At 35.8% G+C, this 25,181-nt stretch overlaps 1 protein-coding gene across 4 annotated transcripts in view; it reads right to left on the reverse strand.

Moving 5' to 3' along the window:
- Positions 1-25,181, reverse strand: part of VCAN (versican) — a 113,687-nt gene that overhangs the window by 55,885 nt on the left and 32,621 nt on the right. For 2 of the 4 annotated variants that reach the window (XM_012638474.1, XM_012638472.1), the window contains exons 6-7: positions 21,910-22,203; positions 12,710-15,625 (exon numbers count right to left, since the gene is read on the reverse strand). In XM_012638474.1, the coding sequence (XP_012493928.1) occupies positions 12,710-15,625; positions 21,910-22,203 (3,210 nt within the window). The remainder of the gene's footprint in view (positions 1-12,709; positions 15,626-21,909; positions 22,204-25,181) is intronic. The other 2 variants (XM_012638475.1, XM_012638473.1) reach the window with 1 other exon arrangement.

A 25,181-nucleotide genomic window follows, 5' to 3' on the forward strand; every position in this document is an offset into this window, starting at 1 on the left:
AATTATTCACCATGTATTTTTAAGTACTTCATGGCAAAGTTTTGTAGACACGGCACAAGTCTTCCAGTCATACTGTTACCAGACACAAAACATAGTTGCTAAGATGCATAGGCAGCTGGTTAAAGTTCATGTTCTCTTTAGGGAATTTTACAATTTTAGTTTAAGAGCTTTTAATTAAATGTAAGTGTATACCAATCTATTCAGCAGAGATATATTAGGATCACATTTCTTTATTAAAATAGATTTTATTTTAATGTGTAACAAAAAAGATTTTTGTTTCCTTATTTTAAAAATACAATAGACAGCCATACTGAAGTGCTTGAGAAATACTTGTAGAATTTAAAGAGAGAAAGCTTGAAATTTTTTGAGATGTTTTAAGTTTTCTGACACAGACCTATAGATCCAATTACCAGAGAGAAACAAATGTTTCAATTCCGTTCACCTTTAGTATGTTCTTAATTAAAATAAAATGCTAACTGGCACCCTAAGAAGCAAAGAAGACCACCTAGCATGAATTTGGACCAGATTGTCTTAGACATCCCACCGTTTTCAAAATTCGATACACTAAAAATGGTGCCAACTCAGTATGTTTAAAAAAATTGACGTTAGTAATCAAGGTACAAACACTGTCCTCAAATCTTGTCAGGTGTTTTTACAGCCTTAATTATTTCAATGACTGAATATTATAAGATATTTATATCAATACTCAATCTTCCTGGAGATCAGAGAGATTAAACTAAAAATAGGAAGATCAATATTGGGTTCTGTGACCCACGTCTCCCTATGAGCTCTGCTAGTTAAGGTTCATTTGGTGCACTATTCAAGCATGTCAGCGTATGCTGACAGCCTTCCCATGCTGAGCAAGGAGCCAATTGTGTCTCAATTCATGAATTTTACATCCAGAAAGAGTAATACACATATATTAACAATGTAAGTGTTTCTGATAGCCTCACTTTTAAGAGGAAGACATATTATGGGATTGATAAATGGGAATCATCTCTTTGTCCAACTTCAGATAATCCTCAAATAGTGCTGTTCCTTCAAGTGGAAAGAATTTGTTTAGATACAGTCATCTGCTAAGTGTGCTTATGGAGATATCATTGAGTGTGGGCTCTTCTTGCTTATAGAAAAGGCCCAAGGGACTTTATAACTTCCAGTTTTTAAAGAGTAAGAGCTTTCCTGGAGAGCATAATCAAATAATTTAGGAACCTTTGAGCATTTCCAAACAATGAGATAAAAGCTATATGAAAGAGAAGTAAGCCAGTAGGTTTCTAAATGTTTCCTTAAAAGATGAAAAATAGAGCAAATGAACAAAAACAACCATAGGCAGTATTTTAATGTCTTTTTCACTTCAGTTCTCTAACATTGTCAAATTCTTTGCTATACAGATAGATGATCAAGGATAAATAGATAGATGGGTAGATAGATATTAACCAGATATTCTAACACCAGAAACACGCTTGGGTCAGAATCAAGGATTTAAAAATAAGTAAAAGCTTTGACTAAAGTAAAAACAAAAGCCTCTCATAAATAATTCCTTTCTGTTCCTGTTTATCCCCTAAAATTATATCTACTAAGCTAAATTTCACCAAACACCATTTAGTTTTTAATTATGCCGCTCCTTCGTTGAAAAGTTAGTAGTAATTTCCTGTCATCTCTTGAACCTGAACTCTTCAACAGGGTGTTCAAATTCTCTGGTCCCATGTCCCTCCCCTTCAGTTCTCTGTCGTCATTCTCTGCATCTCTGTTTCGGAGCCCAGCAGCTCCCTGTCCCTATCTCAACGTCTCCCTCATTCCCACCTCAGAATTGTTCAAGAAGACTCCCCCAGCCCCAGTTTGGAATGCTTCCTAAATTCTCCTTTGAACTATACCCATCTAGTTGTGAATGATCCAGCTGAAGTCCTCAGTCCTCCAATATAGCTTTTCTAAAACTCCTCCACCCAAACTGGCCATGGCTTTGATTTGTATGTCATGGGACTTAAGTCATATGATTTCTTATTTCCAAATTTACTAGCTGTTTTTCATTTTTTTTAAATCTCACCTCCCTGCCTAAATTCTCTTTCCCATAATTAAAGTGATGGGATCCTTTAAACACATAACTCTTCATACTCTAACCACTTAGCCTCTCTTTTGGGAACTTAACTGGAAGAATGTCAATGCCTTTATTTATTATCAAGAATGAAAAAGTTTACATTATGCTGAATTGATACTTTCTTTGAAAGATTTATATCTCAGACTGAAGAATGTTGTTCTTTGGCTGCAATTACAGCTCTAAGTCTGCACTACAACTGAAGAATATACAAATAACTCAAACTCTAAGGACTTTTGTGGTTATAAAAATCTAGATCATTTAAATAAGCAGGCACAGTCTCAATATATTTTTCATCATTCATTTTCTTTCCAAATCCATAAAGGCTTATATCAAGGTGGTAATCACTGTTTTCTTCAAATGTTAATGTATATTCAACAAACTGACTTTGGCAGTATAACCAAAAGAGTGCCTAAGCCAAAGGCATATTTCCTTTTAATTTCTGTGATTGCAGACAGATGTTAACACGGGTACAACAAAGTGAGGTATGCAGTTCTGAATAATTAATGATGTACTCCTCACTCTTCACTATTACTTTTGATTCAATTATAATTATTTCCGAAACTTTTAAAAACGTATTTCAATAATATTCAATTCTATTTTTTTCCTAATTAACAGATGCCAAGTTTCATTTAACATTTGTGACAAAAAAAAAAAAAAACACTCCCCCAAATCTGATCAAAATACCATCTCACTCAGGGAAGGCTGGATCAGACGTATTCTTTCTTCTCAAAGTTGGTAGAGTATAGATTAAACCAAAAGAGGCTTAAAGCAAACCCCTCCCCAGAAGACTGCATTTCAGCAGGCCTTCTAAAGGTCGGAAAGCCTTTAGTTTACCAGTAGTGTTCAACACTCACTGTGCATCAAAATCACAAGGGATGCATTTTAAAATACAGATGCCTAATAAGAAAATAAGTAAGTAAACAAAGTTAAGAAAAGAAACAAACATCACTAATCCCTGAGCCTTACCACCAGAAATTCAGATTCAAGTTGTCTTATGGGAGATAGGGAGATTCATTTTATTTTTTTTTGTAGGCTCCCTGATGATTCTAATATACAACCAGGGTTGAGAACAATGTGGGCAATATTTATGCACTGATCAATGTCCTGCTGTCCCTGAGACCATTGCACACCGTGGCAGCATGCGTGGTCAGGCAGCTGGTGCCTGGTTTGGGCAGCTCTAAGTCCTCTCAGGCAAACAGAGTGGATGCTTGATGGGATGATGTATGCCCAGAGATTTTTCTGAGATCAGTTCTGAGACTTTGCCTGCTAAAGATGTTTCCTAATGCATTTCACATATGCATCTAAACTCCCTTTCAATAAAACAACTAGCCTTTATTGTACACTCTCTTGTATGCTAATTATTTCAAGTTACCTTCCCAACTAAGCTATAAATTCCCAAATAAGCTATAAACTGTATTTCTTTCTTTTGTCATTTGTATTATAAATTATAATTATAAAAATTATAAATTGTATTATTTTCTTTTCTCCAGTCATACACTAGCTTGATTGAATGACTTTATTTCAGCAAACCTCCAAACCACTTTCTGGGCATGAACATGAGAAGATGAGCAGAAAATGTATTATCTACAGAGAGTAAAGATACGCTGCCCAGTAAAGCAGAGACAGGTAAGCTTTCAGCAGTGAAAATGATTATTATACTATACTCCAGTATACTCTCTAGAAATGTACATTAGCCTATTTATTTCCTTTTCCTTTCCTCATCTTAGTAAAACCAAACTCTTCAGAAGCCTACTCTATGCAGCATGTGGCCAAAGTAACTCCACTGCCCTGTAAGACACTAGGAAGACTGTGCTACACAGTGATGACGTGAAGTCACAAAAAGCTACTCAAGGCACTCACTGTGTGCTGATTATCCATGTGTGCAAGCAAGTTTGGGTGTAATGCAGGGACACCATAGATCAAATTTTCATAGTCATAGATGCTGAAATACAATTAAACTTTTCCTCTCACTCCAGACATTCTCTCTTTCTTTCTTTCTTTCTAATTTAAAATCCCCTATTCAGACTTTAAATTATTTATGGAGAAACACTCTATACATTACCCCATCATTCTAGCAGGTATTTATTTAGAAGGTTCACATAATTTATTTTCCTCTGAAAGAATGAATCACTCTTTTTGAGAATAATTATACCCTTCTTCTTTCAATAGATGTGTGTTTCCCTCCTGATTCATACTCAAAAAGTCTAAATACTGGCACTCTTTAAGGAACACCACTCTTAAATGCAATAAAATGAGTTCTCAGATATCCACATGATGCCCTAGGATCAAAGAATATTTTATATTTTATATCACTTCAATTATGTTGTAAAAAAATGTAAAGTACTTCAATACAAATGAAAAAATATATGACAGATTCTACTAAAACCCATCACCATTCCCCCACCTGTCCCACCCACACTGACCAGGGCCCCATTCTTGGAATTGTTCTATTAATAAAGCCACTTAAAAACTAACTATTTTTATATGTGAAAAATTGGCCTCACCGAAAAGTAATGTTACAAATTTTCTAAACTGACAAAAATAGGCAATGTCTTCTTAAAAGCATAAAATTTTCAACTTTACCTCATTAAAATGGAACTCAGAGAGCATTTCTTTTTCCTTTTCTTTTATCCCTATTTCTCCTCTCACCATGCACGTCTCTCCCGTTAGCTACACCCCTCCCCTCCAGAAAAAAGTTCTGAACACTGTCTGGACCTGTGAATACATTTTTTATTCGTTGCACAAATGAATGATCTAAGAGCTATTAAGAAAGAAGAATGTAATCCCTGTGTAGAGAACTGGGGGTTTCCTTGACAACAACAAAAAGACAGCAGGGAATGTCCGTGTATTCTATGAATATGCAAGAGGCTGAGCCCAACACCTGGGGAAATTTATGAAGAATGTGTAAAATGATTTTTTGAGAGAAAATTAAAATGGTAGTTATCAAAATCAGAAGCCTAATTTTCACACAATGAGAAAGAGCAGAAAGCTAATAAACTCTACTCTTAGGTCCTATAGAATCAATACTATATTTAAATTTTAAGTAAGGGCTGCAGCTGCTTCTGATTAGCAGCCAAAATGGCATCGCCCTAAAAACACAACCAATATAGAATTAAAATTTTAACACGTTCTTTCAGTCAAGCAGATACTGAAGTGCAATTATATTTGGCCCCTTGAATAATAAATCACCTCCAATTTTAAGATAATTCGACTTTGACCTATTTACTACAAAACAATCTATATTTTTCTATATTTAGAAGTTTGAAATGAAATAATTCCTAAAGCTGAGATGGCATTAATTTGTACTAAGTAGTTCCCATGTGCCAGGCACTGTGCTCGGTCACTCAAGGAGTATTGCATGTGTGACAGGGACTGTTAAAGTGACTGGCATATGGTAAGCACTCAAAGACATCCCCTTCCTCTTTAAGCAATTTGGTGAGGTGGTAGTATTATTACAGATTTTTAATGTTATGCAACTTGGGCCTATAGAGGTTAAGTAATTTATTTAAGACCAAACAGATCGCAAATACAGTCATCCCTCAGTAGCCACAGGGGATTGGTTCCAGAATCCCCCGAGGACATCGAAATCCACTGATGCTCAAGTTCCTTACAGAATAGCATAGTATTGCATACAACCCACATATACATATACTTTAAATCATCTTTAAATTACTTATAAAACCAAACACAATGCAAATGCTACGTAAATAATTAGGCTGTATTGGTTTCTTTGTGTTATTTTTTGTTGTTGTATTGTTATATTTTATTGTGTTTTTTCACCAAAATATTTGCCATCCACATTTGGTTGAATCAGAGAATATGGAACCCATGGATTCAGAGGCCAACCATACCAATCTTGACAATGAACCCAGGTCTCTTTCCAAAAATTCTTTGTACTGTATCAATTGCCTCTTCCAGGTATCCTATATGAAGCAAACTAACTACTTCTCTATGTTCATTCAGAATATCGCAGACAGAGTGTACTTCAAAAAATCCAGTTCTAGTGTAGTTGGTACATTGTAATTATTTGACTGTTGAATAAATGAGAAAAATACATGTGTATATTATGTGTATATACATGTGTGAATGAATACATACACACATTTTCTTTGTTTCATAACACCTGAGATTTGAAAAAAGAGTATAGGTCAAAGTTTAAGAAATATCCTCCTATATGATAATAGCCTTATATCCATTTTACTAGCAAAAAAATTCTGACAGGGAACTTAAGAAATTGATGGGTCCACATTGCAGATAAGCAACAGAGAGACTGACTCCAGATTCCCCAACCGAAAGCACCTTCCCCGTAATCATACTGATTCAATATTCATTTGATTTAAAATGTCATTAGCCTTTAAATCACATTTTAGAATGTGTAGCCACTCTTTAAAAAGTAGTTTTATGCCCTCTAACTTTATGTGTGTGTAATTTTGAACCACGACACTTCATTGGAATATATTTTGAAAAGTTAAACATACTTAACCCACAGAACATGCTATCTTTATCAAAATGTATGAATCAGTGAAGCACAGAAAAGTGTGAGAACACTCCTTCCTGAGGAAACTGGCTGAATATCTCTAGTTCCCATGAACCTGTGTAGGTTTCTGGGCAAATCCTAAGAAGGCATTCAGCTTCTGAAGGAGGCCATGCCCTCTCTGTGATCTCAGCCCTATTTTTAAAAATTGCTTATACTTGGGGCTCCTTAGCCCCACTGGTGAGCCTAGGTTGGAAAGCAATTGGCTAGTAACTGGCTTCTAGTAATTTGTTTGTACTATACCCCTCAAACGAGACTGTCTTAAGTCTCTTCCTTCTCATGAAAGACTGTCTTAAGTCTCTTCCTTCTCATGAAATGTTCTTTAACTTCCTGCCTTCATTGATGCCTTCCTTTGCTGACCTCATCTGTCATTCACAGTCTGTCATATGACATTACCTAATGTGTAATTATATGTTTTAGTACCACAATTGCATTTGATTGTGTTAATATTGGCTCCCCAATATGCATTTAAAAACTTTGGGAGCAGAGTCTACGGTTTATGTTTCTTTTGTGCCTCTCTTTAATATCTGTCAAAGGACTAGGTATGTTGTAGCTTTACTTGAAGGAATTCTTGATTGACTGTGCTCTACTAGAGAGTGTGGGCATCTCTCTGAAGGCAACTGCCAATACCAGATAAGTGGTATTTGTCTTTGGATAATGCCCCTACTTCAGTAGTAGTTTTGATAATGACAAATTGCAACTGCAAGTGCCATTTTCTGAAAGAATGGGCATTGGTTCATTTTAGGAAGAAGGTAAAATTCCTTTTGTCTATCTATGAAACATCTTTCATTATTAAACCTCAACCTTTGAAGAAAATACTTTCAGTTGCTTAAATTTTTCCTCGAGGTTGGTGGGTTAATAACACTATTCAAAGAACATTTTGAAAAGTTGAGATTCTATGTGTGCTTGTCTATATGTCCATATGTGCATCTTTCACTTAGGACTTTTCCAAAAGGTAACCTTTGGTCTGCAGTACAAAGTTAATCTCACTAATAATTTAGAAACATTAAGGTCGATTTTTTTCTTCATACTACAGAAAGCAAGGAAAGATAACCATTCTCTTCCCTTTCCATTATTTGACTAATAGAAGAGGAACTCAATCCTTTTCTAGACTTTAGGAAGCCAATGAGGAATGGGGGAAGCCATCCTAAATCCCTGCAGAAAAAAATATGCTTCTCTAGCAGTGAGTCACAGCTGGAGATCATGAAAAGGAGCCACCCATGTGTGTAGGCACCAGCCCTGTCCACTTTTAGGGATGTGCTCCAAAATCTGGCAGGAAAGAAGCAGCCCAGAACCCCAGAATAGCATGCTACCAATTTCAGAATGCTATTTCTTTGCCATGGCAGCTCTACGAGCTACATGAATAACATTTCATGTCCCCCATATTAGCAGCAACCACATTTAAAACATACACTCCTAAAAAGCCAATAGAATGCCAGTGAAAAACCAGTTTTGCCAGAGTTTATGATCGTTCAGGAATTGCTGAACAGGGTGGCACCTGAGCCAACAGGAAGGGGTTATTGTTCCTCAGAGTTCATCAGGGGACAGAATCACTTCACTGCAAAAATGCTCCAAAGAGAGCCAAAGCTATTAGACCATTAGACCGGAGGCCACGAATATCAGACTTGGTGTACCCTCATTTGCCCATCTCCTTTCCCTAGTTGTCTTACAAATTATTTTTGAGGTTTAGATGTGATAATATATAGAAAAAGTGGTCTGACAATGTGAGCTGCATGATAATTTAGTTTTGCACATACACATGATACTTTGAAATGCCAGTATCTATTATCTTGATGACACCTAGGCACTGATAAGATTGAAAGTATACTTACTTAATTTGTTTTATTCAGCACCGTGCACAGAGCTATTCAAAAGTAAATGTTAGTAAATGTGTATCATTATAGTGAGATCAAGGTACTGATAATCAGACCAATTTTAAAACCATTTCTACTTTAAAAAATTAATTCATTCAGGAATGAGTAATTGTTTTTGCTTTATTTTGAACTATCTAGATGATATCATTCTCTTCCTAGCTGTGTTCTGAGGTACATGTTATTGTAGAAACCAGCACAGAAGATGGGGCGTACGTCCCAAGAGAGCAAGGCTCCTGGTCTCCCTCAGACATTAACCAACACAGCTACTCGTTTGTCTGTTCAAGATATGGAGGCCCTCAGTAAGATTTTGTCTGAAGAAGGGAATCTGATCCTATAATAAAAAAATCTGAAAGTAATTTTTCTACATAATCACAAAATTCTATAAAAATGAAAAGTATGGGATTTTAAAAATTGAGACTACCTTGTATAAACATTATCTTTCACAAGTGATGACTGTGTAATCAATGATATCAATATTAGCATTTGCCCAGATATCTCCTGCTCTCAGTGCCAGTGTCCCTTGTTTTTACCCTCTCCATAACACCATAATATTCAGAAAATCAACCTTTATCTTTTTGTGTGTTTCTTTTACGTACAAACAAAAGTGCAGAAGAGATTAATTTGATGGGAGTTGTTTCTGAATGATGTAACCAATAAGGTTATGATGATTCTAATGATTGGTTACAACGCAACCAATGATTCTTAATAAGGATACTGAGCAAAATGAATTCTAATTTAGAGACCAAAAATTATCTTTCTCAAAATCTGATTAACCTTTAATAGCATTACATGAATAATTTTATCAATATCTTAATATTTATATCATTTTAGTTTAATATTGGCTTTATTCCTGCCTTACTCTTAGATTGTATATAAATTGGGTGGATATGAATTATAAAATCAGTAAAAAAAACACCTAACAAGACAACGTCGAGCAGGTCTGACTCATAGTAAGTAGAATATATGAACTTGTTTATAGAAAACTAATAAGCTATCTATTTTAAGGTAACAGCTATGAGTATTTGTATAATAACACTCGTATTTAATATCTGTACATTTCCAAATTATTCTTTGATTTAAAGGTACTGGTATGTCAGTTTTTAAAAACATTTGCAGTTTTGTTCCACTAAGTTGTAATATTTCAGATGATTTAGAGGAGTGCTCTTTTAAAAAAAAATCTAGAATTGAAGAAACTCTTCCTATGTCTCCAAACCCTATAGCCTTCACATATGTTCACAAAGAAAACCTTTCAATAATTTTTCAAACTGCAGGTGTGCAAATTACTCCTGAAATAGACAGGAGTCAAGTTTTCAGTATCCCCTGAACCACTGTTAAGCACACCCCATAGCATTTTTCAGCTCATAAAATTTTTATGAGCTGAAAAGTTCCTTCAGATTTTTTTAACTGCTAACTACAGTTGCCCTCTAGCAACAGCACCCTAAGTTGCTATTAAGATCCATTTGAGCAAATATAACATAAGTGTGCCCTGAGTAGCATGTTTTGTTTTATAGCAGTAAAAAAAAAAAAAATCAAGATTTATATGACTTGCTGAGTGCAGCAAAAAAATTATGAATGCCTTGGTTTAGGGTAGCATGGGTGGTATTTTTGCTGGATACATGGTATATGTAAAGGCCGATTCTATTCTTGTGAATAAATTTATACAAGTTCACACATGCACCAAAGATTTTCCAGTCTGGAAAACTGTGCCTTGACCCATAAAAAGGTTGGTTCTCCTGGCACATATGCACTTTTCCTTATTAAAGTATACACCTGCCTTAGAACTCATTAATTGAACATCTGCTTTAGCATTTTCCTTTGCCAAAATTCAAAATGTTGGAAAATTAAATTTCTCACAGAAAACAAAACTAGTATAAGTAAGCATTTGGATCTGAGTAAACCTCATTGTCTTATGAAGACAATAAACAATGCTTTTACTTTTGAGGAGAATGGCTTATACAGAACACATGAAAAAAAAGATAATAGGTAGGTAGGTAGGTAGAGGTAGGTAGATGGATAATTACTTCATAGATACACCACCCCCCCATACACACACATATACAACCACACACTGGAATTCTGCCTGATGGAGGTAACCAAGTATTCCACGGAATTTTCTGACCTATTATTATTTCACAGAACAAAATTAGTTTCAAGGTGGCTCACAGTCCCATGTTTTAGAAGTGGAAGAAAGAAGAGAAAACACCTATTCATGTCTCCCAGGTCTAGCTGAATTAAGTCCGCAACTCACATATAAATATACATCTTCACATGAATTGTTTCAGGGTTAGGTTACTCCGACCCTCCATTTCAAATATAAAGTCGTTCTTTTTCTGTGATGACTGCCAGTTCTTCCAGAGAGATCAAATTTCACTTTTTCCATTTTGTAATTTGATCATCCTAACTTTTACTCACAGTTTGCCATTCAGAAGAGTTTTTAAATGAAGAACTAAATTTTCATCGTGTCTTATCTTATTCAACTCAACTCAGCATTTATACGAACAACAGAGTAATATAAATTGAAAAAAAAATTGCACATAGTCATTGAAGTATTTTTAAAAATTATTAAATTAAGCATTGGTAGTAATTGACTTTTTATTAATACTTTTTTTTTCACTCACAGTTATACCTTCCTGTATCTTTTCCAACCCTAACAACAGCAATCCTCATTTCTACTTCTTGGCAACTCACCTCATCTTTTCTACTCCAGTTCCAAGAGGTGGAAAAGGAATGTAGAATTGAGGAAATATGTTATGGTTTCCAAGAAACAGCATCATTAGCAAGAAAATCATGTTCAAATCTGGCCTCTTTCAACTGTACTGGGAAGTAGAGATTAACTTTAATACTCTGTGGGTGTGTTCTCTTCTCTACTATTCACTGCCAAGCAAAAGCTTTCACACAGAGAAAATTCTGGATAGTAGAAATGTATAGAAGCCATGAAATTATTACCTAGAGCACTGGTTACAAACTAACTTGACAATAAAGCTACTTGTTTGTTTGCCACAGGTGCACTCCTGGGCACTTTAATACGGGTAGCATCACTCTTCAAAAAAATGATGACCTCACAGGAATATCCCAGCAATAAGAGAGAAACCTTGAGAAAATGACATTCTTCAGTCTGGCTTCTTAAAGCCAGGTCAAGGAATAATGAATATTTATTCATTTAAATCCTTATATTAAAACTAGAATACAGGACCTTACTAAAATCAGTAATCTTAACTTCTAAATTAAGAGACAAACAAGTCTGAATTGATCTATTGAACTGTATGCGCTATGTATTCTCAATTCAATTTACCAAATTCAAAAGATGGTGTGGTCTCACCTTTAAGTAGGAATAAGGTATGTTTGATAATGATAACTGCAAGTATTCAATGTAAAGAAACAGCTTTTAAGAATTCTGCCAGAGAGCTAAAATATTTGAGGGGAATTGAAGTCATCACAAATACGCCCAGAGGTGAAACAGTTAAATCATAAAATAAACAACGTCACAGCCTAGTGTTTTAGGAAACAAAGGTAACACTTACATATCCACCTTCTGAAATGTTTGATACAATAAATTATAGCATTACTTGGAACTGAGGTAGATTATATTTGTTCTAAATAGTTAAAGCTGCACTAAAATATCCAAAAACAACAATTTAAAAACAGTTAAATTTACATTAAAATAACGCTTAAACTATAGAACTATTACCCACCCCACAAATCATATTTGTATAATAAACCTATAAAATCCTGGAATAAAAAAAACCAAAGGAAACCTTTAGATGTCTTTCTGTCAACCCTAGGGATATTCAAAACGGTTTTAGCTGTCCACGTTGTAAGCACTCAAGGTTAATAGTTAAAGACCAATGGAATGTTAACACAGTCTAGTGCTACACTTGAGTAGTAATGTATGGAAAGACACTGAAATTAAAACACTTTGTTCTGCATGTTCTGAAGTGATGTAACAGCGATGAGTTGGTTATATTAGATGACAAAGCAGGGCTTCTTACAACTTTTAAAATAAAATTGTTATCTAACATTCTTCCAAATTGTTTAACATATTCTTCCAATTCTTGTACAAATATATGAAACTAAAACATTTATTTTTCACACTCCAGTTATCTTCTAATGGCAGTATTTGGTATGTTGATTTTTTTTTTTCCCCAAGAGCAATTTTCAAGATAAAATGCTGATTGCTTTCTATGGTATGTCTAGAAAGCAAAGACTTACCTGTCTTGTTTTCTCTGACCTCAATAATATAAACATTTATGTCAGGGTGGAATTTTGTCCCCATTGGGGGTTGTGGAGTGGAGAGTGCTTGAGGTCCGACAGCCTCTTTGCCTTCCACGGTGGGCGGTCCTGTTGGCTGTGTAGCAGAAGGAGTACTTGAAGTCGTGAAATACTCTCTATCAATATCGGTTTCCGTTTCCTTAGGTACAATATCATCCAGGGTAGTGGGAGGGACACGAGATGTGGATTCGCCGATGATTACCATGTCACTGGTTGTTTCTTCACCGGGTTCCCTGTCAATGAGAGGTGGTTTCCCGGTGGATGCTGAAGACGGCTTGAATGCTGAAGTTGTGTGAAGTTTGTCTACTACATCCCACACACCAGTGATATCACTTGGACCTGTGGCTTTAATTGTTGAAAATCTGGGGAGTTCCGTGGCTTTGGGCTTTTCAAATAATTCTGAGCCTAAATCAATATACTCTAGGGATGTTTTCTCTCTTTTCTCAGTAGTGGTTTCCTCTATAAGCTGGGTAGTACTCAAAGGTGTTATAAATTCTGTTGGACTACTGCCTTCTGTTTCATATCTTTGTTCAGTCTCTGGACTTAAAGATACTCTTGGCCCAATGCTTGGTGTTAGTGTTACCATTTCATCCATTTTCATTTTGTGCTCAGTTATAGCACCAGGTGGATATGACATACTGTGATCAATTTTTCCAACTGAAGTTGTTTCTAAAACTGGGACTCTCTCAGAACCTGTCATCAATCTCTCTTCCGAGACTGTGTATGCTGATCCATCACCCTCTTGTTCATCGAATGGTGGTGTTGCCTCCTTGGGCATGCCAGCCGTAGAACTGAGAGCAGGAACTGGTTTCTCTGCAGTCTCTTCCTTCCAAGGAAATTCTTCCTGAGTTGTTCCCTGTGTGGTTTCTGTTGTTGTTATAGTTTCATGAGAAACAGTTGCTTCAAGGCGAGTCTGATCAATGACACGTATATCTTGAGAAGGTTCACCTAGAACTTCCCCTTCTGATGGAACAGGCGGTACTAACACTCCCCATTCTGTCTTGGAAATTACAGAAAGAGGAAAGGTATGGGAAGAGTCTACATAAGTAGTAGGCTCCTGGGTAGTACTATAATTAACAAATGCCAATCCTTCTACCTCTGAAGTGTGTGCAAATTTGGGAACAGTAGATACTGGCTTAGAGATGTCCACATCTTCTCCTTCACCCAAAGCACTTCCTTCCATGGTTGCATAAACAACTTGGTCTTCTGTGCTTGTGATAGGTGGAACACTTTCTTCAGTTGCAAAATATCTCAAAGTTGACTTTTCTGCAATCCCAACTGATGTAGTTGGCTGAAATCTGATTGTGAATTTCCCATGATCTATTAAGTCTTCCTCAGTAATCTCCTCTAATTGCTTTCGAGCAATATCTGGAATAAGAGTAAATTCATCTCCTCCATCTTCAGTGAAACTTGGGATTTCTTTATCCTTTCCATTCACCCCTGTAGTGATGAGAAAAGCAGGGGGCAATTTTGGAGAGCCTGAATGTTCTATAGACTCTAAAGGCTTCGAGGTTGTATTATCTTCATCCAATGACCATTTTGATACAGTGACCACTTCAACATCTAAAGTACTGGGGGTCAAATGCACTGTTGTGATATCTTCACTATACTTGGTAGTATCTTCATAGCCATCTGCTTCTAACCCACCTGGAGTTGTCATTTCCACAGAAGTCTCTGTAAAATGAATTTGCTCTGAGGAAGATGTAGAGAGCTTCATTCCAGAGAAGCCTTCTTCTTCTGTTTTTCCCGCAAATGGATCTTTAGTGATCTTTTCTTGTATTTCATCCTCTGTATAAGTATCTGTTCTCATCTCTGGTATTAGAGTTTTTGTTCTTTCTCTTCCTTGTGTCATTTCTGTTTGTGGAGAGGGATAAGTAACTGTGGATATTCCCTCTACTAATATTTTATCACCAGAATAAGGAAACAATTCTACTTCTGTATGACGCTGTGATGGAAAAGGTGTACTAGACAGATACTGGCCAAAAAAATCTTCAGTTATCCTACCATTAGTTTGTCTCCCTTCCCAGCTGTCCATGGATGATCCATTGTCAGGCATAGTTAAAGGTGAAACAGTTGTGGATGCTGAGACTGACTCTGAGTCCTCTAGTTGAACATGAGTTGTGTCTTCAGAAGTCTTTGACACTGTAATGACTTCAGGTATTTTGCTAAAGACCAAGGTGGTCTGACCAGATCTAACTGTAAGTGTTCTGTCTTCATCATCATCTTCTCCCAAGGTGAATCCATAGGAACTTGTAGTCACCAATTCAGAAATAGTGCTTACTGTTTTCTTTTCAGTTTTCGATTCCAGGGTCATTCTTGTGTATACAAATGGTGTTTCAGTTACCGAGAATTCCTTGGAAGGAGGATGCCTTGAGATTTCCATGGATGTTACCAAGGGACCCACTTCTATTTGTTCAATCTGTGTAACTGATTCTTGGGTTTGTGTATCTTCCATGACACCATCCGATGAATCAGTAGCATGACGGGAGATGACAGTTGTACTTTGGAGCACTTCTTCCTTAATTTTTGATATGTCTGGCTTTCCAAGTGGTCCTGAAGCAGAAGGTGAGTAGTAGTCCATATCCCAAAGCTTTTTGGTACTCCCAGCTGGTGTGGGTGACTCAGTGGCTAAGCTGTCTGTGACAGCCTGAGGTTGGACTGTGGCTTTCTGTTCAAAATTGACTATACTTTCCACAGGAGGGAACTTTGTTGTAATGACAGGTAATTCGTTGACTAAAGGAATGATTGGTGTAGTTCTATTGGGTACCATTTGTGGTTCTTTGGACAATCTGTGTGATGCAGTTTCTGCGAGGATATTCAATTCAATCGTTGTAGCCTCTGATATATTCTGTTTAGCTAGAAAAATAATTTCAAAGAGTTGATTAGACAAGTCACTAGTAAAAAGTTGTATGCCCAGTGTTTGTTAAGTGCCGCTGTGTATTTTGCAGTGACCCAAGAGTGTTTTCTGATGGAGAGGAGTCTAAAAACTATACTTCGATTAACCCAAAAACAGAACATTGAACACTTAATAGTCACAGATTGATCAGTTGTTTTATATTGCAAAGGTTATCGCTGCTTTTACCTATAGGTATGAATGCCTGTTCTTAGTTAAGGAAAATGAATATTATGCAGTTTTAAGATAAGGAGAAGCCCCAAACAATATAGATGCAGAGTTTGGACACAATAGATAGTTTATTTATCAGAAGCAACAACAGCAACTTAAAACCTAGTAGGAGAACTTAACACTATTGTTCTGGAGGTTTCTGTACTCTTCCTGGAGCTATCTCCACACAACCCCTCCTTCTCAAGCTGCTGCATAGTATCTCAGGGGACCGGGTGTGTTTCAGATTGCAAAACAACAAAAAAGCCACATCAAATGTAACTGAGTTACATATAAACCATTACATTGTCCATAAGGTGGAGAGTTTCATAAAAACAGGATATTAAAACTTTTTAATACCGCCCTTCACTTGATTGCAGGTGTTAAACATTTGTCTTCATATTCCTTTCAACTCTGTAGTGTAGACGTGGTTCTAATAAATTATAAAATGTGTCTGGCAGAAGCTGGTAGGCATCTACTGTAGTTGTACATTTTGTTCTATGTCCTACACACTGTGTTTGTACTTCCTAAGGGTCTTGGTTCCAGGCTTACTTTAGCATGAAACACAACCATAGAACAGGAAGTAAAGTACCCACATAATGTATTTTAGGTCTATAATTACAAATCACTGGAAACAACCCTGAGCATCAGAAAGAATAGGCTCAGGCAATATAAAGTAACCTGTCATCATAAAATGCTACATTATAATGCCTCCAGATTTACAGAGAATGGCCTGGACTGTTTAAAGAAATCTAAATTATGTATAAATTTGACAGTGTTGTAAACAAGATTCTTCCTTAACAGGGAGAGTGCAGTAGCCTAGTATATAAAAATTGTGTTTAAAAAAAAATAGTATTTTTGAAAATGAAAAACTAGTTGCTACTGAACTCAGAAGGAACTGTTCTCAGGACACCTGTAGTTGTTGTTTTCTTACATCCCATATGACTTAAAGCTAATTGTATGGGTAATGCCTGTTCTTCCTGATAAGAATTGTAACATCTATAGTATATATAGTATCTTGCTTCTGACTTTTAATAACCCCAAACAGGAGCCTTTAAAAAACAAAATTGGGTACTTTTTAGCTCCATCTGCTCTGTCAAAACTTAATCATAAAATGATGTGATTTTGTTTTAAATCAGACTAGGGCTGTAATAGGTTCCTTATTTTCTGTCTGGCATGAGCTGTTATTAACTGTGGTCATTCCCCAGACCATTTTAAAACCCAGCTTCATTGATTTTTATCATCTACATTAGGGTAGATTTAAATATCCTTTAAAGCCTGTCACCGTTTATCCTTTTATATTAAAACCAAACTAAAAAAGAATTAAAATCTCTAAAAACACGTTAAATAACCTTTCCATCCCTTTTTGTAAGAAAAGCTTTTTCTGCATTCATTTCCTGAAAGAAGCATTGGTCTCATTTGATTGACATGAACAACTTAAAGACCCAAAATATGGTTGACCAGTTTTCTTTTAATTCAATTCTCTATCCTCTGAAATTCCATAACCATTACCTCATTTAACTGCCAAATTTCATGTTTGTTTTATAACTGCATTCTTTGGGGAAATAGTAAAAAATACGTACAGAAAAAGTTCCCATGGAAACATAATATAAACACTTAGCAAGCTGCATATTAGAGAAAATTTAATCATATTATTATTAATAACAACAAAAAGGTTAGTTTTACTTTTTTCCTCTGAGTATTTCCATGGCTGATGAAATTAACTTAAAAAGAGGTGCTATTGCATTAGGGCCAAACAAAGGGCCTGGGAATCAGGTCTTTCTATGTTGCAACTCAAGCCCTTTGCTAGCAACTCTCTACAATGCTATCAAAATATTTCTATAATGTTTTAAAAATGGACTCAGGGTTTAAAAACTAAATAACTGTATTTCATTGTCAGTTATTCCAGTTTGCTGTTGCCTTCCTCTAGTCCTGTTGCACAGTAAAGTGACAGCAATATGTCTCAGAGAATCTGCCCTACAAAGCCGGAATTTATGTGACTTTGTTTTCAACAACAAGGGTTTTCAATACTTTTAGAGCCCTCTTAAAAAAGTCTGCTTATAATTAAGTTAATTAATTTGACTACTTGGAATGGAAAACCTCAAACTTCCTTTTGCGTTTGAGTGGCTTTTTCCTCAACTTAACAGCTGATTTCGATCACAACTCAGTGTGTCTGATTATCTGTGCCATTTGTTTCAGCCATTCCAAAAAAGGAAATAATTTTTAAAAGCACAAATATCTACAAAAAGATTTCTTAAGAATAAATGCTACTATATTAATGATGACTATTATTCATATAAAGGTAAAAACACAACTCCAGATTATTTTAAAAGTGGCCTTCTAGAAGGTGCATTCACATGGAGAAGTTACGGTCTTGGAAAACTACCAGTGTTCCTTCAACTTCATTATTGAGGAAGCCAACAAAAATCAGCATGCATCTTTTCCCACAAAGGTTCCTTTCCACCCTTTGCAGCTGTCTGCCCCACAGATGTTTTATATCACTGTACTTATGGCATTTTTGTCCTATGGACTATCTTCTCTGTGCTTCTGTTACGAGACATGAGGCAGATTTTCCTAATAAAATATAAAACCCCTATTAGCAGTATGATAGTCAGTTTAACTCATACCCATACTGTCTACATTATAGAGAAATAACTAATTTTAACTCGGTTCTTCTATATTAGATTTATTATACATAAATACGTGTAAACATGGGAAGAAGTCACACATAGAGTGAGTATTCAATAGGTTGAATCTGGGTCATGGTTGGGGAAAGTGTAATGATTGAAAAGGAGGGATGGAATTAGATTCTAAACTACCTTTTAAGAGTTTTATGAGTGATTGAATGCTAACAGATTCAAACTCAATAAACAGGAAATATTTTTAAAATACCAATTAGAGAAGAATTCGTTCTGGCACCCATGGTCAGATTAGGAACTAGGGCACAAAAAAAAGATAAAGAACTGACCATGGTTTAGAAAGGCAGGCCAATTTTTAAAATGAACAAATGCATAAGATAGCATAGGAAGTGGTGAGAACTAATTTAGCTGTCTCTAGACCACTATTTCAAGTTCCAAACGTAACCAGAGGGATGTGAAAAATAACGAAGGATCAAAGCAAGATCACATCAATGATTAAAGGTTTAGAGATTGAAATTTCAAAATAAGAAAATGTTTCTGTTGGAGAGAGACTGAGGGATAACTAAACAATCGTGTTCAACCATAGAAATGGCTATTATTTAGATTTTGGTCTCTAACTTAAAAAGAAAACAAGGGTTCAAACTCTAATGCAATGGACTTAATTAGAAAAATTATCTGATGGTGATGATCATAGAATATTAGAATGGGTTTTCTAGGAAAGGTGCTCTCTCTCCCTCTCCTAGAGGTCATTAATAACATTAAATTATCATGCATCTTGAATGGTTTTGATTCACTTAAATTTGGGAATATAATATGGGGTGATCTTTCAAAGCCCTGTATAACTCTGTAACTTTCACAGAACTTTCTTAATTCTGAGGTCAAAGAAAAATAAAAAGTTCACAAATAGTTTAATAATCAAGGGGAAATACAGAGGAAGACTTTATTTCACAAAGACGTTGATTTACCTGGTTTTCAAATCTATTTGACAAGAATGTAGTCTAATTATATTATTATTAGTCATTGTTAATATTTTATTCAGTGACTTTATAAGAAAAAGGGAATTATAGGAAAATAAAATTTGGCACTGTTCATTCAACAAGTGGCTTAAAAAAACACTTTCCACATTTGGTAAAAGCAAACAAGAAAAATATATTTCTAAATTTCTCCACTCAGCCAGCCACCTGTACATCTCTGAAATCATCTTTGGAATTGTAACTAAGGCCACAATTTTTATAAACTTTAACCTTCAAAATGTCATCATTACTTGACTATGTGGGAAAAGTGGACATCAGTCATTTTGAAAATATTTCAAATTCTTTCAAAATATATATTAAAAGAATCCTTGAAGAATGAATTAGAAATTTGGGAAAGCTGCAGGCATTGTGTATGGTTTAAGGAAGGCTTTTATGTTATGGCTAAACTTTCTTAACCTTGTGTGTTGAATGAATTCTGAATACATTAAGTTCTTAGGTAGGAAAGAAATAGAAGAATCTGGCTAGCTGAAGTGGGGGAAAAAACCAAAATATGAATTCATTATATTTCCAAGTTATATACACTTAAATGAATTAGAGAGAAAATATGGATCTAAACCTTCAAACATTTTTTCGAATTTTACATATGTTTTTAGTAGGTGGTTATTCTATTTGAATCTAAGTACCTCATTATTTCATACCTTCATGTGAATTCTTCAATTAAATAAATAATTCAAAACACATCAGAATTGAGTTTTTTTAACAATAGTCTTTGTGGCTATAGACAGGCTTTGATTTACAATAAATTTTACCCTCAGAGAGAAAAAAAAGTGTTACTTGGAAGTTTTCTGGTGCCAGTTTTATAAAGCACAAGAAAATATAATCAAGTTAAGGTAGTCGGTGTGGAAAATTCTACTCCTTCCCTAATGTAACCTCTCCAGCCCCTTCCACCCTACACACCAATCTGATTTTGTTCCTTAATCACATCAGTCACTTAATGCAAAACTGATTTTAGAGCCTGAAACACTTGAAAGTCACTGTTGTGAGAATGTGGCTTAAAGGAGTGCACATCTGTCTACTTTTAGAGATAAAGTTTTTGTTATTGTTGTTTGTTTTCCTGAAAATGATTGAGGAAGGCTTTTTCTGTTGTTTCAGGGCTTGAGAACAAAAGCTGGTATTTTCTATGGTTTTTTTTATGGATCGGCTAGCTTGTATGAAGCTAATACACAACACATGGCTTTAACACTCAGAAAGTTGAGTCTAAGGGAGGAGATCCAAGCAGAGGCGTCTTAGCTGGGACACAGAAGTATGTGAAATGAAACCTTCTTGCTGCGCTGGCATCTATTGTGCTGACTACTTAGATATCACAGCTCCGTGTCTTTTTTGTTAATGAAAAATACCTGTGTATTTCAATTTAGAAATCAATTATGTAATCGACTAGGATATTTTCTACTCATTTTAGTTACATATTGCTATAACGAGATACATAGAAAGCTCAGTCAAAATGTTCACTGTATTTCAATGCAACATGACTCTATCTTCAACATACTCAAGGTCACCCAAAATTCTGGGAGATCTTTGTTTAGCTAGCACAATACATGCTCTACAGTAAATATTACAATGAAACTCTAGATTACTTGCTTGTTTAAGCATTCTATAATTATGATACTATATCACGTAATTATTATTGCTAAAACAATTTAAGGACATCTGAAAAATTAAAAGAATTGTATGACAAATGTTGAGAAATGTTACTCGAAACCAATTTTAAGTAGTAAACTTAATTGAAGATAGTCTGTTTATGTTACACATTGCAAACAGCATATTATACTTCAATATAATACTATAGAATTAATCATTGGCAGGCACATATTTCCATTTCTTGAGATAAAATGAGACGAATGGAGATTTTTATTGATAGCATGGTTCATTTTTAAGTATGAATTGAATATTATGACTATCTAAGTCAGCTCCAAGTACTCACCTGCAATTAGTCAAATTAAAATTCTCCACCATTTCAAAGAAAGCGATACCAAACAAAGATAAAATAAGCAGAAATTAAGGATTTAACTCAGCCACAATTGGCCTCAGCCTTATAGCACCAACAATTGAATTGCATTTAAGGACTGCAATTAATATAAAATAACTAGTCAGAAATATGTTCTGTGGCTCTGGGCACAACAGGGCACAGTTAAGACCTTAACCCTGTATTTCCTCATCCCCTCTAAAAATCCTTTTGTCAAACTTCATCTTGTTTCAACCATATCGCTGCTGGTCGGTGTACTTGCTTTTGAAAATCACTGAACTGTTTCCATTCCATGTACACACTGCGAGACATGGAATCCATTCCAACGGCTAGTTGAACATCAGTGCATGCCTTCGAAGTATTTTTTTTAATCTGTAATTTTCAAAAAGGTATCAAACACTTACGTTTAAAGCAGTAGGCATCAAATCTGCTATCAGGGGGAGGGAAGCCTGTCTGGTTCTCAAAACGGTACAGGGTTCTCACCCCAAGTAGACCACCTCCACACTGGGCCCTGGCCACAGTCACAGGGTGGCGCACGCTGGCGTCCAACAACCACCCGTAATCACACTGGTCAAAGCCATTCCTCCACGCCGCCTGGAGTTCCCCCACCGTCGCCAGCCTGGCATCCTGGTTTTCACACTCTTCCTCAGCCTCCTCAAAGGTGAATTTACTGGGAGCAGTGATATGGAACACCTCACCTAGAAAAAGAAGGGGGGAAAAAAGTCCTAAGTTTTACTACTCATTCCTTTCTTGTTTTGATAAATATGGGCAGTTTGAGGGGGAACGCGTAAGACTTTTTTCATTGCAAGGTAGCAGCTTCTGATACTTTAAAGCAGAGAACATAATGGTTACTTAACTTTGTTATAATTATTAATGTATAATAATAAATAATACACACCAGAAAAAAGTTTCATTCTATGTGTGCATAAGTGAGTGTGTGTGTGTGTGTGTGTGTGTGTGTGTGTGTGTATTTCCACAGGCCATAGAAGTAGTCATTTGATAATAAAGCTTTCCAATAAATTCTTTAAAATGAACAAATGGAATGGGTTTTCCCAGGAAATGGGATTTCTCCTATGAAAAAGTCTGTGAGGTACTTATTAACACTGCACCCTGGAAGGGAGAAGCTGGTTTGAACTGCCACCAAGGTTATTCATGTTGTTTATCCTAAAATCAAATAGTAATTCTCTGATTCCCCTTCTCATGTATCACAACCAACAAAATGGATTGAAACTCCCATTAAATCAAACAAATAAATAAGAAAACCTCCAGAAGTCTAAAGACAGGAAAGGGTAGCATACTATTTCCTGCCTTCCTGTCCCAGGCACAGGGCTGCCATGACGGCTGCACAGGTTCGGAGTGAACAGGAGCACAGGGCCCCAGGTGTATGGGGCCCACATCAGTTCCCAGTCAGTCAGCCAAAGGGACCCTTTGGAGCAAGCGTTTTTTTCTAGTTGCTTTGCCCAGAGAGGATACCTTCTGGAATCAGTCTGCCCAGAGGGGGTACTTTTTTTTCTCACAAGGACACCATAAATGCTACCAGGGGCTCTAACAAGATTCAAGAGACTTTTATATTTGCAGAATGATTAACAAGGAAAGGCTGGACATTTACTTAGTTCATCACCAGGTCCAATTAGCAGAGGGTGTACTCATTACCATTTAACATGTTACCATAAAATATTCTGTAAATTTTGGAATTGGTGAAATTGGAATTTGACTTCGAGAACTAACAGAAATTTGGTAAAATAAATTTAATTTAAATTAAATGATGCTTTTCACATCAAATGGCTAAAAGACAGAGGCAGAATTAGAAAATACCTAAGCAGATATAGCACGCAGGAGGAGGAATGAAAAACGAGCTAGAGAAGAAGCTAAAACACTGATAGCCCATTATTGTAGCAGCTGCAGACACTGTTTCCATCTCACTGAGGACAATCTCTGAATCTATGATATATTAGACAACCAGACGCAAAGAACTCTCATGATTTCGATCTTCACCTGACTAAATCCAGATGTAACAAGCAATTGCTTAAAATGAATAGCATCATTTACTCTCTCTGAGTGTGTGATAGCTTTATAAAACAAGAAAAATTTGGGAAAAATGGCCAATGCATATACTTGTCTCATTCTCTATCTAAAATTGCTACTGAGGAAACTGGACCAAATTTCAATAAGAGCTATTTGAAGAACACAAAGAAAAATTACTTTTACCTGATGGAAAGAAGTGGTATAAGTGAAAACAGATTTTTATTCTTAATTATCTAGTCTGGCAAATGACATTAATCTCAAATCAAAAAACACACTATAAGAACAAATTCGCCCTTCCTACACCCACACTGTCTCCCTTTCTAATAAATTTTAAAAGCATAATGGTCACAGTACCAGTTACATAGTATGTATTTAATAATATTTGTTAAATGAATGACATTTCAAGCTCTTGTTAAGAAATAAGGTACTCTTTTTCTTCCATCCTTCCCAAGCAGCATATTAAATAAAGCTAACTCTACTACAAAGCTTTGGATAGCCACTGCCTGCAACAAGCATTTCATCTCACCTATAGACTTGGCACAAAGCAATGTGGGGGAAGGCAGGTGGAGAAACCACATCACCCTGAGCAGCTGCCTCAGGATCACACTGGCCTCGGGCCTGAAAGGGATGCAGGCGTAAAGAGGGCAACCTGCCGATGCCTTTCCCTCAAAGGTAGAACACTTGGGCTTGTTATTACAGCTGGAGTATCATTTTTGTTGCCTTAGTTTCCTGCATTTCCTGAGATACTTGCACTTGGGGCAAAACTACTGTCCCTCTTCAGTAACAAGTGTGATCAGCCAACCACAGCAGGGCAAAGAAATATAATTGATCGGGTAAAACTCCATTTCTCCAAGCAGCACTGTTAGTTTTTATGCTGAGGGACATCAACTTCCCCAAGTAAGATCTCATAGCCAAAGGGCTGTTGAGAAAAACTGACAGCATGATTTCATGGGTTACTGGCTTCCCAGTTATAAACAACAAACATGTTTGCCATATTAAAAGAAAGAAAGGTTTCTGTAGGTGCTGGCAGGTTAAAAAAGAGAATTCCTTTATTATTATTAAATCAATTGAAACCTACTCTGAGAACTTTTCATGGGGAAACTCGCTAAATTTGACTTTATATCAACTATTTAATTCATTTATTTGGAGTATAAATTGTCATTAATATGTTTGATGCCCATAGAATGATTTTACTGCTTTGATTAAATTCTGTCATCCCAAGGTCGCTTATTTCAGATTTCATTTATACGTAGGAACTTTTCAAACATTGCAAATAAAAGTTTTAAAAAACATATTCAAAGACACATTGCCATTGGGTTACTTATAACTCAGATGGAAAAAAAGGAAGATTTAATAGGAATCAATTGAGTTTACTTTAAGCCAAGGATTGAAAGAATTCATCTATTAAGATAATGTGTAGTCATCGTATGTGGCATAATTATTGTTTTACTTCAGAATAACAAGCAAAAGCAAAGAAAAACACTTACTTTAATTCTATTCCAAAAATAATTCCTAAATCATAATTGTTTAGTATGAACATTCTCTTGCTCACCTCAAAAACCTGTAGTGAAGCATCTATACTCTAGAACTATCTTGGTATTTCTTTAATCTCTTATAAGTAACATTCAGTCTACACCAAATGTGATAAGTT

Source organism: Propithecus coquereli, unplaced genomic scaffold, assembly GCF_000956105.1.
Source record: "Propithecus coquereli isolate 6110/MARCELLA unplaced genomic scaffold, Pcoq_1.0 Scaffold13, whole genome shotgun sequence".
Taxonomy (NCBI): domain Eukaryota; kingdom Metazoa; phylum Chordata; class Mammalia; order Primates; family Indriidae; genus Propithecus; species Propithecus coquereli.